We start from the raw sequence: 14,908 nt of genomic DNA, 5'->3' as shown, positions 1-14,908 counted from the left end.
AGATGTTTCATGACTGTGCTTAACACTGAAGGGGAGTGAACACAGTCCATTCAATGTCACTAATTAGTATCATTCAATATGTACTTTAAAACTATGTTCGAATGCCTTGAAAAGTTAAAGTGTTATCATGTGACTCTGCAATTCTACTGTTAGCTACATACCCCAAAAAAATACACACATAAAACATATAAGTTGGGCATCACAGAATGTACCTGTAATCCCAGCTGCTCAGAAGGATGAGGCTATAGAATGAAAAATTTAAGGTCAGCTTGGTAACCTAGAGATCCTGTCATAAAAGGAAAAATAGAAGGGTCTGGGGATATAGCTGAGTGACAAAGATCACCCCTGGGTGCAATCCCTAGTACTGGAATAAAAGAAACTAAAATAGTAATCAAAGCATATTTCATAATAGACAAAATGTAAATATAACCCAAATGTGTACCAAAACAATTGTATATGAATAAATGTTGTATACTGGAATATACCATGGAATATTATTCAGCAATAAAAAGAAAGTACTGATACAACAAAGATGATCCTTTAAGAACAAGGATGATCCAAGGAAAGGAATCCAATTATAAAATACCACAGATTTTATGATTCCAGATACATACTGTCAAAAAGAGGCAACTATAAAGAGACAAAAAGTAAATTAGTATTTACATAGGGCCAAGGTAGACAGGTTCAAGAAGAAAAGGATTTGACTGCTAAGGGTGTAGGGTTTCTTTTGAAAGTGAGGAAAATGTTTAAATTAGATTATTATTGGTTGTACAACTCTGTGAATATAATAAAAATGCTGAATGGTATAGTTTTAAATGGGTAAAAGGTAAGCCATGTAAATTACAGCATCATAATGTGTGTGTTTTTTTTTTAAAGCTTTCCATGGCTTAAATTTAAATTATCTTGTGTCCGTATGAGAAATAAAGGTATTTCATCTGGATAAAATTTATCCACAGCCAAAATAAAATAAAAACCACAAAAATTTACATATTCATCAACTTGATGATATCAAGGAAACTATTTGCTTCGTGTTCATTTTCAATGCCACCTGTGCCCTCTCACACTAACGTCAGTCTACTTCTGTAACCTCTCTTCCTTGTAGAGATAAAACATCAATTTCGTTTTGGATTTAAAGCAAACAGGATCATTATGTTTGTAGAGTGTTCCACAGCTTTGCTATTCTAGCAATCTGTGACCTATAAATAATGCAAGACCTTTCCCTTTGCTAAATGACTTTCTTGCAGCATGAGTTTTGATACATGAAGACCAAGAAAGAAAAAAAAAAGGAATATAAAAACAGGAAAAATATAAAAGGAATAACTCTGCAGTCATGGAATTTATTTATTATCCAACTGAATTAAGTATCATGTCTGTTCTCTCTTTTGCAGTCTATCAAAAGCCAACTTTCCTGTAGTTAGCCATTTTATTTCTAAAAAGCAAAGCAATGGTGAATCACAGCTTATCTGAAAAGTTCTTGTGTCTTGCTTGAGATGTCAGGACAGAAAGAAAAAAAAGAGATCGGTTTCTCTGTGACCCCTGACCTTTGAACCACAACCTCTTGCCAGGAAACCGTTCAGCACCTCATTTAATCTCTCTTCTCTGCACTGGTATAGTGCTGAGAAAAGAAAACAGAAAAAATAATCTGGGGACTTCATCAATTTTTCATGAATTTTCATTTAGGCCAGAACCCCCTCTTACCCTGGTCGATAGATCAAGCTGCCGTCATATATTTACCACCTGGGGCTACAGCTGCTATCTCTAGAGGCTCCCTCCCACTGACTGGGCTACATCCTGGCAGCCATGCTCTGTGTGAGGGCCCTGTGCTCCTGCTCCATACACCAGAGCTCTTGTTCAGAGATGAAACTCTATCTGTACCCACTACACCAGGGCTTTTCTGATGGTCCCATGGGGAAACTGTGCATTAACTTCTTCAGTCTTGGGTCCCTGGGTTGTGGTCCCTATAATTCTGAATTCTAACTATTTAAAAATCACTTTTTGCCTAAAGATCTTTCTTGAGTTCAAGTAACTTGAAAGCACTTTCTCAATTGCTTTTTCTGCAAAACCAAGAAAAAACTAAAAAAACTAAAAAAATAATAATAATGAGGAAACCAATTCAAATTTTCAATGAAATGATTGGTCCAGAATGATAGATTTTTTTCCCCAAATGATTGATATTTTCCTCCAAACTTGTGTTACATTACATAAAGCTGAAATATTAAAAAATAAAAGAATAAATTTGGTACAGGACATAGATTCCCACACAACCAATCAAGGTAGATGGCTATGAGCCAGTTGAGGGGATGCATGCCTATGTCCCAGTACTTGGGAGACTGAGGCAGGAGGATCGCTAGTTGAGACCAGCCTCAGGAACTTAGTGAGACTCAGCAACCTAGCAAGACCCTGTTCATGAATAAAAATATAAGGGGCTGGGGGTGTAGCTTAGAGGTAGAATGCCTCTGGGTTGGATCCTCAGCATCACACACACACACATACAAACACACACACACAAACACACACACACACACGATAGTTAGATGGCTATCAATAAAATATCACTTTTCAGACTATAGCAGAATCCAACAGTTTTGAAATCAGAAGAAAAAACAAAATGAAGCAAAGGAAGCCGAACATTTTTCATATTTCTGATCAATAATCATTCCACAATAAAAACTGTGACAAGATTGTTTGCTAGTAATGATGCGCTCTTGACTATGTCTACACATCTAGGTCAGTGGTTCTTATCTAGCTGTACCCTAGAGTAGCTAGCTGTACCCTAGAGGAGATTTTGCAAAGTCTGCTGGCATTTATGATTGTCATAATTGGAGTTGGGGGAGGGGGAAATCCTACGTCATGTTATGGGCAAAAGCCAAAGATGCTTCTAAACATTCAGTGGTGTAGAACACAAGCCTCCAAAGAGAATTCTTCCATTGAAATGGCAATAATGCAGACGTTTCTGTACACCTTGTGCAGAGCTGCATTCTTGACAGAGTAGGAATCCTTGCCACTCCAACCCCACCACCCACTCCTTCTACAGCTGTGCTCTCTCTCCAGTACTAAAGTCCACAGGTACCTTCTGGTTGGCCTCCAGGTGGCACTGCAGTGTGCCAGCCACTTACTCTTTCTTCAAAGTATCTGTCTTGACACGAATTGCCCATATTCTATCTCTCCAATACCCCTTCTGAGCCTCTGCCTCCTAGCCTGCTCATCTTTCTGTTGTCCACCTCTAAATACTGGTGTTCTAAGCAATAGGGTCAGCCTTATTAAAAACTCCCTACACATACTTTTTCCTATTTTATTGGCTTCTACCTCTATCTAGGAAAGGCCTCTCCTCTCAACTCCAGGAGCTCTATTGTAATGAAATATGAAATACCTTTCTTTACCATGATATTGCACTGGTCTGTCAATTCATATAGTCAATCCTCTGTTGTCTCCATTAGTTAATTCACCATATCCCATTCATATGCATGGCAGCATTATATACCCAGATACTCCACCAAAACAAATACCTGGGAACCACAGTCCATGTTCTCAAATTTACCAGGAAAGGATATCATTTATAATTCCTATACAAGTTTCTAACCATTTCCTCCTTTCCATGTTCACATTCCTTTCTCACATCTAAGATCAACTCTTTTTTAAATTATTTAATAACTTTTTAACTCTTCCATGATTTCAACCATCCTCCTTTTTTGTGGTATTGAGGATTGAACACAGGGGCATTCTACCTCGTAGCTACACATCTAGTCCCATTTTATTTTTATTTTGAAACAGAGTCTCAGTAGGTTGATGAGAATCTCACTACTAGCTGAGGCTGTCCTCAAACTTGTGATCCTCCCAAGTATTGGGATTGCAGGCATTAGCCACCACACAAGGCTAGCCATGCTTCTTTTAATAAATTGTCAATTCTCATTCAAAGAGTCTCCTTGCACATAAAAATATGTATGTTTTATGATTCAACATATGCCTATTTGTCCAACTCATTCTGCCAACCATCTTTGCATCAGGGAATCTGCATCTGTGGGTTTCCAAATACACAGGTGCTTCCATTCTGTCTCTTGGGATGATTTCACAATTCAATATCATCCAAGACCTTCCCACCTGACCTTTAAATCTCAGCTTAAATAACATATTCCCTTAAAAACTCTTCTTAAAATAATTCCGAAGGAATTAAATATCTTCTCCTCCCCAAAGTATCTTTTATTTGCCTCAATAATAGGCATTAGTGTTTGTCTATTTAATTTATCATAAATATAGATTTATATATTGGTCATCCCAAGTAGACTGTGAGCTCTTTGAGGATAGATGGGAATTTGCCATCCTTCTAACTCTACCCCAATACTTCTTTCAGTAGTGATCGACATTCTATTGAAAGAAGAGGAACCAAATGTACTAGAATTGAATATTTATGCTGAGTCTTCTAAAACAACAAAAAAATTATATAATCTGAAGTTTCTCCTTTATCTTTTTATAATAATATACCTCAGTTACCAAAAGATATTAAAAAAATCACAATTCTTTGCTCCAAGTTTCCACATTAGTATGTTTTATGAAATACACAAGAAAGAAGACTGATGAGATAATGGAAAGAGATGAGCAACCTATAAATGAGTATTATTTAATCTTGGGTCGCCTCAAATGGCATGAATTGTTGACATGGAATTAGAAGAAAGAATTTTATTCACTAGCCAAATCGCCAAATCCAATTTGGAAGCCTTCTTGTTTTCCTCTCTAGATCATAAGTAATTCAAGCATTTCTTAAAGCTCATTTATTTCAAAACAAAAAACACTACTGTCCTATCACATAAAAAAGAATCATGGTTTAAATGTTTCCTCCTAACCAGTTGATTCATTATTGGTGATATGATTAGAAAAGACAGTAATCATTTTAGATGAAATAAAAATAAAAGATTCATGTGTGTTGGGAGCAATTTTAAGAAAGCTAATAATTAGGAAGAAATGCTTGTAACTGCTCCCCCCAAAAAATGGCTACTCAATTTAGATAAACATTAATTTTGTAAAGTAAAATTAGTTAAAGATTTTAAATAGTTAATTGCTGCCATGTAGATAAAAGAAGAAAACTGTAAAGAAAATAAAACTGTTTAATTTTTCTTTCTTTTAAAACAAACCAGATTCTATTAAAATGTTTCATCTGTATAACACAATTTCCTAAAATTAAAAATTGGATGATTCAAGATTTGATCTTAGATTCTTTATGAACTTATTGTCTGCATCATGGTCTTTTAGCCATCATGGGCTAGATTGTCTTTTTAAAATGGGAGAGTAATGTTTTGTCCTATTTACTATAAAGGGATCAGAAGGGAAAAAAATTGTTAGACTTTAGAATTGAAATCTTTCAGTATGTTTGAAAAGTTTTAGAAATAAGATGTTTAGCCAAAACTCTATGATATATTTTGATTTGTTCTAGAAAATGGTCCATGAAGTCAGTGGATCCATGGAGTCAACTTACAAGTAGATGCCCAACATGAATATTTAACACTGCTATTTGGACTACTTGATGAATAAACAAACATGCTCAAAAATTTCAAAGAAAGGGCAAATTCATCTCTGATTATTAAGATTGGGTAGAAGTTTTATATAAACATTTGGTCCTCACATAGAGTATATTTCTTATTTGATAAGGTTTAGTATAAAATGTAAAATTGCATAATAGTGAATGTAGTACCATTCCCTAATCTAATAAATCAGAACAAGACAAATAAAAAAACATAAAATATAATTGCTGTTGTTGGTTTATTATTTGCTCCACGTGTAGATAATCATTCCTGAATTTAGTCTGAAATTAAAACAGTTAAAATAAACTAGAAAATAAGGTAAAATGTTCTTTTCAAAGTTTTTGATAAACTAATAAGAAGTTTTATATATGTATATATATGTGTGTGCATATATATACATATATATATACATATATGTATATATTCATATATATGAAACAGAAATAAGCACATTCTCAAATTTATGCCTTGATATGTTATGCCACATATAAGTAATTCATTTTAATGTGACCAATTTTAATTCTCAATTATTTCTCATTAATAATTCAAATTTTCAATATGAACAGCATCATATAATGCTACCTTGCTTTATGATAGCAACATGACCTTCACATTGATTTAATATAAACGAATTTGTTGCAGCATCTAGACTAGCATTATTTTAGCCAGATGTTTTGGATAATCCAGCATAAGATTATTCAGTATGTTGATTATATTATTCTTAAAATACTAAACATCTAGAAGAATTTCTCAAAACTCTCTAATAATAAAAGTAAATACATATATGAGACTCAGTACATGCCACTTACATGCCACTTCCAGAGATGCATTCCGACTCACTGCTTCACCAAGATAGTTCCTTGCAACACAAACGTAGCTCCCTTCATCTGGTTTGCTTCTTCGCCCATGCACGATGCGCAAGAAGAATAAGGATCCGCTGGGCAGGAGCATCCTGTGAGACCGGGGATCATCCTTGTCTGTTTCCACTCGCTCACCATCCTTGTACCATTCAATGGTGGGTGTTGGCCGGCCCTCTGCCTTGCAGTTCAGAGTAGTGGGCTCTCCTTTAGAGACAATGACATCCGAAGGGTGCTCCACAATCCGAGGTGGAAAGTCTTCCTGGCGAAGACGAGATCCTATAAAACACGATGGAATAAAGACAAGCTTTAATAATTTCTTATCAGGCACATAATGATAAAATTAAACTTCAATTTTCTAAGCCAATACTTTTCTTTTATCAAATTTCACTCTTTGTATTTTTATGCATCTCTCAAGTCATCCCAGTTTTTTTGGAGAATAAAGCAACACAGCAATACATTAATATATTAAACCTAATAAGCTGTGCTTCCATGAATTTTGAAAAGCAAGAGTAAAAGAGAAGTTATCTTCTCTTTCTTATTCTTAGCATTTCATATTTTTAATTGACAGTAATATATATATGGTATAAAACAATGTTTTGAAATATTTGTACACAGTGGAATGACTACATCAAGTCAATTAATATATGCACTATTTTACATAGTTTTGTGATGAGAACACTTACAACCTATTCCCTTAGCAATTTTCAAGTGTGTAATATATTGTTACTAACTATAGCCACCATGGTATACAATAGGTATCTTGAATTTATTTTATATGAGAGAAACATTCATTATAGGAGGTATTCAGAACTCCAAATAGATAGATATTATGGTTAGATATAGAATTTCTCCTGTAGAGTACAGGTATCAGTGCTTAGAGTTGATGTAATTAAGTCTTAAAGGTTTTAATCTCATCAATGGATGGATTTATTGTGATGGATTTACTGGGTGGTAACTTTGGCAGGTGAGGTGTGGCTAGAGAAGGTGGGCTCCTTGTGGTGTGGCCTTAGGACTATGCTTTTGTCTTTGAATCTTCTTGCTTGGCTCCCTTGCTTCCAGCCTCCATGATATGAAAAAAGAGCCCTTGCTCTCTCCCTTTCTTTGCTTACTGCTTACCATGTTCTGAGATTCACAAACTCTGGCCTCACAAAAACTGAACCTGAAACCTTCATGGAAATTGTGAGCAAAATCATTTTTCTCCCTCTAAGTAGTGTGGTCAGTTTTTTGGGATTATAGGAGTGAGAATATTAACCAGTACAACGAGACAAAAAAGAACCTCTCTGAGCAAGATTTTTTTTTTCATTTGGAAACAACATGTTGAAATAGGAACTAAGATGCTACAACTACTTTCCTGTCCTCAAAGTACTTAGTAGGTAAGAAAGCCAAGTACTTAGAACACCCACATAGATATCACTAACTCTGCTGGCACTATGTCCTCATACTTTAACAAAGTAAGATGCCTGTGAATTACAAACCATATTAGCAGATGAGGAAGAAGTTCAGAAAATGGCATCAATTGCTCAGTCACCATGTTAAAGTGAAATAAGTGCTGCATAGTGGTACAAGAAGTACATTATAGCCGGGTGTGGTGGCGCACGCTTGGGAGGCAGAGACAGGAGGATCGCATAGGTTTGAAGCCAGCCGCACTGGCTTAAGAGACCCTGTTTCCAAATAAAAAGGTATAAAAATAGGTCTGGTAGTGTAACCCAGAGGTAGAAGGGTTTCCAGGAATCCCAGTACCACCAAAAAAAAAAAAAAAAAAAGAAAGAAAGAAAGAAAGAAATACATTACAGGGTCGGGTCGGGTGTGATGGTGCACACTTATAATCCCAGCATTAGAGAGGCAGACACCAGGATCATAGTTCACATACAGCCTCAGCTACTTAAAGATTAAAAACGAATAAGGGCTGGGGGTGTAGCTTGAAGGTAAAATGCCTCTGGGTTCCATTTCCATCCCCAGTAACACACACACACACACACACACACACACACACACACACACACAAAGAAATATATTATGTGAAAAAAAAAGAAAAAAAGGGGAAAAACAAAACTTGGTAACATTAACTATAGCATGATAACAGGCCTCTACACAAAAGGTGACATTTAAATTGAATGGTAAAAAAATAAAAATATGTCAGCTAAAAAAAAAGGCATTTTGACTAAATGAATTATCATGAACAAGGGACAGAGAAGTAAGTGTATGTGAATACATGCTACTACATTTCCTAATTATGGAGGAAGTTGATGAGGATGGTAAAGGTACAGGGCAATCTTGGCACCTAAGACAAAAGGGCTTTATAAGTATCAATCTAAAGAGTGTGACTTTGCTTCTCTATGACATTAGGGAACATTGTCAGGAATGAGGAAAAAATGAAGCCCTCATATATTGCTGGCAGGAGTACAAAATGGTAGAGCCACTTTGAGAGACCATCTGGAAGTTACATGGGGAGGGAATGGGGTGGAGATTGGGTAAGGGCTAATTGGGTGATTGTACATGTATGTCTCCACAAGTCTTTTATTCCATTAAGATGTATAACTACAATGCACCAATAAAAAATTTTTAAAATTTTAATCATATAGTCACCATATGATCTAGCAGTTCCACTTTAGGTATATGCCCTAAGGAAATAAAATCATGAATCCAATGCAAAAGTTTATACTTACACTTTTTTAGGTGTATTATTCATAATAGCCAAAAAAGTAGAAACAACCAAAATGTTCATCAACTGAATGGATGAGGAATATATTAATAAAATAAATGTCCCTGATGAAGAGATATATGTGTTCTATCCATGTAGTGAGTATTATTAGTGTGGGTATATGCTACAACATGGATGAACTTTGAAACAAATAGTCACTATATAATCACTAGATATATATGTAAGTATATATCCAGAAAAGAAAAATCCACAGAAATAAAAAGTAAATTATTAGTGGTCACCTAGGGCTGAATAATGGGAGTGATGGGAAAAGAGAGACCAAGGAGTTACTGTTGATGGGAATGAGGTTTCTTTAGAGGAGAATCAAAATATTCTAAAGCTGATTATGGTAATTATTAAAAAAAAACCTTATGATGATGATGATGATGAGAAAACTATTATTTTTGTACAGTTTCAATGAATTTTGTGGTTTATGAATTAATTAATTTCAATAAAGCAATTTAAATAAATCAGTGCATTAAGGGGTACTATGTACAATTTTAATTATACAGCAATTATGTTCACTCCTAACAACTTATTTTCTTCACTTAATATTTTATCATAACATAAGGGTAAAAAATTTCACATCCAGAAATAGAGACAGGAAGATATAGATATACAATATAATAAGCCTACAATCTAAATTTCAAGATGTTACTAATAATATGATAATTGATTCTGAGCTTTCCTTAAATTCAGACTTCATTCAACCATTCAAGTGGGCTCATAGAACCAAACCAATGGATATACTGTACATAGCCTAGATATTTGTTGTTATTGTGTGTAAATGAGTGTTCTTGTATGGAAATATGCAATGGTGGTGGTAGCAGAAATTCCAACTAAATTTTGCAAAAATTTCTAGGCCTTTATAATTATAAAGGACTGCAAATCAATGAGCATTTGATATTATAAGCCCAAAAAACTCAATTATATTTTACTAAATATATATATATATATATACATATATATATATATACATATATATATATATATATGTTAGCCCAGCCCATTGGAGATTCCAAACCAAATAGTTGAGAGGCTGTGTTTCACATGAAGTACCACGAAACGGTTTTAGCTCAAATGTCTTGATACTCAAAGCATGGTCCCCAGTTAGCAAAAGCAGGATCACCCAAAGACATGTGAGAAATACATAATGCAGGACCAACCCCAGACCTATGAGCTCTGAAGCCCTCTCTAGGGACGTACATGTACATCAGTGTTAGGAAGCAATGACCTATCAGTGTTCTATGTCTCCAAGCTAAGAATGCTTTTATATATTTTGAAATATTACTAGAAGATGAGGGAGGAGAGGAAAAACAAGGACAGGCTAAAGAAAAAAAAGAAGGAAGAAAAAAAGGGAAAGGAAGAAAGAGAAGAATGGCCTATGAAGCCAGAAATACTTATTACTTGGGCTTTTATATAAAAAAAAGTTTGCTGGTCCTGCCCTAGAACACCTGTTTATGACTTTACATTGATAAATTTATTTTATTGTTTCTTTGGTATAGGTCTATAAAACTATCTTCTCTATATTTCATGGGGAAAAATACTCTGAGATAATGTTATTATTGCACATATAATGAAAAATACTCAAGATGCCTAAGTGAATAGGTAGAATAACTGTCTGTGGTTCTTACTACACTTGCATGTGATACCAAATTTGACATTTTTATATTACAGTTATTAATTGGGCAATTGGTCAAATTTTAATATAAAACATTTTAGTCAAGTCTTTCTAGCTATAACAACAACAACAACAAAAAAAAAAAGAATAGAAAAGCACTCCGAATTTCCTAAACATGACAACCAAGTGTTTACTTTTACTATGAGAGTAAGGAAAGAAATAGTCATTTGATTTGTCTGTAAATGAAAAATCAGTAGGAACAGAATAGAACTAAAGATGAACTAGGATGTGTGTGCCAGGCTTTTAAAAAATGGGTGAAATAGCAAGAAAAGAATGCACACTGAATGTAAGTTAATTACAAAATCCTCCTCTAAAGGGAATTTCAATAAAACAAATCACCCGAATGCCACTAGTCATATTTAAACAGAAAATGTCTTCCTTGTTTTTCAAAGTGTAATTCTCATCAGAATTTGGGGGGATTTTTAAAAAATATGTGCTACTTTGTGAACTTGCATATCATTCTTGCCCAGGGATAAGACTAATCTCTGAATTGTTCTAGTTTAGTACATATCCTGCCAAAGCAAGCACTGGGATATTTCTTAGAAATACAAATTCTTGGTCTCCATAGTGAAGAGGATGCATCAGTACTTGCCAGTCACAGGGTCTAAGAAGCTGCAGTTTTAGCACATGTGAGCACAAGATCCTGCACTGAGACCTTGGCTCCTTGCAAGCATTCCAAGCAAGATCAGTCAGCCCTGCCGGATGCAGATGCATCTCTGAATGATATTCTGAGTACCCACATTTACATAATGGATTAATTCTGCTTTTTAGAGACTCTCAAACAATGATTTTGTTATGATTTTTGGTAAAATATTCTAAATTTTTTAAGTGGTTTATTAGCTTTTCAACATTTTGAAGGTGAAGTATAAATCATAATTTATGAATACAGTTAAATTTGACTTTATTGAGTCAATAACCACTCATTCGTGGTAAGTACCCCAGAACTTTGTTCTCAGAGAGTGATTTCAATTATGTAATGTAACAAAGAGGAGAGAGCACCTAGAAGTACACTTGTTGATTTCATGTCATGTTTTTCATTGTAAAGTGATCCTCTCTCTTTGTTCAATTGGAAGATATTTCCTGGAACTAAACTCATTCAACTATTAGTCCCTCTACTAGTCAATCAATGCATCTTAAACTTTTCCCAATTTTTCTGAATAGAAGAAATTCTTGGCAAATTAGGGACAGGGTGTGACACATACTTCTTCGAACAACATGTCTGTGCAGTGTCTGCTTATTCTCTTCCTTAAAAATGTACGTAATAATGTGTCCTAGTTTGTAAGAAGCATGCTTGCTTTAACAGAAAATTTTCCCTGGAGGCTTATCTGAGTAAAATTAATTCTGAAATATTCTCTATAATTACTACAGTTCTGCAAATGACTAGACAAGCATCCAAGTTTAATAGATATATTGGTGTTACCATTGCACAGTAAGAAGAAACCAGTGTCCCAGAAATAAAGGATGCAGGTTATTATCAAGCCAATATTATTATGATTACTTATTTCCCTTATTAGTTCTAGGCATAAATCAAATATTAAAATCTCACTGGTTGATTTAAGAGATTAAACAAAATCACACAGATAGATCATCAATACCTGCAGTAAGTATTCAGTACATCTTTTTTGTGTTTTTCTTCTGTAAAACATTCACATATTCTTTGGGAAATGTAACCCATAGAATAATAGTCACATCAATAATAGTTTATCTTTTCAAAAGGGTCATTCTAGCAATAATGTTTTACTGGATGGCTTTATACTAGATTTAAAAAGAATTGAAGTTGTTACTGCTTTCTTTTTTGTCAAAATAAATCCTGTTCAAAATGTCCTTCAATCAAAGAAACATCTCAGTGCCATTGCAAATTCTGTCCACATTGATTAGTGAGATAAAATAATTTGTAGTGAAGAGTTATTATTGAATCATACCATTACTCCATCAAATCAATCCTCATGACTTTTACAACACTGAATTGCTGGGGTCTAGTGAATCACAGTGTACTTCCCTTTTGAGTGAGTGGGAGGAAACCAGAAATAGACTTTCAGATTCATTTTTGAGAGGTCCTATGTTGTGGTAGTATGGATGGTGACAAGGTCACTATTTGGAGAACACAAAGACTACTGCATACATTTGAGCATCATTGAAACTCTCAAAAGAGTTCCTAATATGCCATAGACCTAAATTATAAGACCCACATCTCTCTTGGAAGCACCACAATATTAATATAGAACATTTAAATTAGAAACTACATCAAAATTGAGACTACAAATACGGTGTTTTGCTTCCAAAATTTTAACATGCCTTTCCAAAGTCCTGAAACCAAAGAGTTCAAGTGAAAAAGAGTTAAAGTGTTAAAGTGAATTAACAAGGATAAAGAGTTTTTTAGTCAATCTCAATAAGCAGCTTTGATTTTAATGTTCCCACTGTATCATACAGTGTCCAGCAGGGAGCTCTGAGCTAGTTTCCAGAAAACTAACTAGAAGATTGAGCTATCAGAAAAACTTCTCTCAATTCCCCATTCTATAGATGAGAAGAAAGAGTGTAATGAACTGAAGTTTCTCTTCTAAAACCTGAAGCAGGACATAATTGCCTGAGCTATGAATGCAAGCTGTTTTCTGCATGACTTTTTCTCCTGCACTGCCTTTCTCTTTTAGCTATTTTTCATTATTCTACAATAGAAATTCCAAAGCACTAAGTTTTAGTTGTTTTTTTGTTTTGGATTTATTTCAAGGACCATCTTATGAGTAGTTATATGACCTTAAGCAATTATCTCACATTTTAATGATGCTATTTTTCATCTTAAAACTGAGCTAACGAGAAGCATAAATTGCTTCAAATTTATTGTTTTGTAGCCTGATCTGACATTTTATGGCTAACATATCAGTATTATCTTATTGTATATATCTAGAGAGAAGGTAACGAGCAGCAACTTAAATTTATAAATACAAAGCAAATTTTTAAGTATATGCCGTAATTTTGATAGTTTTTTTTTGTGTGTGTGGTACTGGGATTTGAACCCAGAAACCTTTTACTTTAACTTTACTTTTCTTGGAAAAAACGGTTTTGCTAGGTTAATGAAAGTCTCCCTACTTACTGAGTCTGTCCTCAAACCAGCAATCCTCCTATTTCAGCCTTCCACTTACAAATATTAGAGGCACTTGCCACCATGTCCAGCCTCATGTTTATACAACTAATAAAAGTATAGATTAGAAAGGTTGGCTCTTACAGGGCTTATATTTCTGTCAAAACCAATTCTTATCACAACAGGCCAACTTAAACCCTCCAAATTTAACAATTATGTAAAAGACTTTTTAAAAAATAAATCTTAGAACTTCTGGGAAGATGGCAACCAAGAAAAGCAGCGTTTATGAGTCCTGCTAACACTCAATCTCTATTGCCACAAAATTAGTGCTACTCATAGTCAGAAAACACTACCAGCAGAGAAATAAAAAATGTAAACACAAGCGACAGAGAAAAAGAAGACTAGAAAACCAACCAGAGACCAGAAAAAAACTAGACCGTATTGCAGATATGCACTGGCGCCATCATGCCTCACAACACCAGGCTCCAGGGAGGAAAGGTAAACAAGGAGCTGAAGTGAGCAGCTGTGGTTCATTCAGATATAATTCAGCAGTTCTTTCAGCGCAAAGAACTTCTAAAACTCCTAGTTGCCAAGCTCATAACGCCTTCCAGGGGCTCAGAATGGAGCTCAAAACCAGAAAAGAAATACACCAGCCTCACAGCCGAGGGTGTGGCAGTGGCACCATATTGCCAGCAGTGGTGGTGAGTTTTCCACGCCCACAACAGCTCCAGATCAGTGCGCACAATCACTGTAAGTGAAATTGCATCCACTACAGGAGAAAGCTCAGCACTGCACCCCCAGGGACTTGCGCAGCTTTGATAATCTCCCTGTTTCTGAGATTTTGCAGTCCAAGCCAGTGAAGGAGTAGTGGTGATAAAGATACTACACCCTAGTCACAGCTCCTTGTGGGAAAATGCCCAGCTCGGCACTCCCACAGTCTTGCGCAGCCTCAATTAACTCCCTGGGTCTGAGACTTTACAATACAACCCAGTAAAGGAGTAGCGGCATCTGATATTACCGTAAACTTGAGATCCAGAGCACCCTAAGTGAAGTTGTGGTGACCCAGGGAAGAACCCA

The 14,908-nt window shown here is 35.1% G+C and overlaps 1 protein-coding gene across 1 annotated transcript in view; it reads right to left on the bottom strand.

Moving 5' to 3' along the window:
• ROBO2 (roundabout guidance receptor 2) overlaps positions 1–14,908 on the bottom strand; it is a gene marked incomplete at its 3' end in the record, with an annotated part of 583,090 nt that overhangs the window by 515,134 nt on the left and 53,048 nt on the right. The window contains exon 2 of the mRNA XM_080696485.1: positions 6,323–6,649. Within this exon, the coding sequence (XP_080552611.1) occupies positions 6,323–6,649 (327 nt within the window). The remainder of the gene's footprint in view (positions 1–6,322; positions 6,650–14,908) is intronic.

Source organism: Muscardinus avellanarius, assembly GCF_963383645.1.
Source record: "Muscardinus avellanarius genome assembly, chromosome: 5".
In the NCBI taxonomy this organism is placed as follows: Eukaryota; Metazoa; Chordata; class Mammalia; order Rodentia; family Gliridae; genus Muscardinus; species Muscardinus avellanarius.
This window is presented reverse-complemented; position numbering and strand designations above follow the sequence as displayed.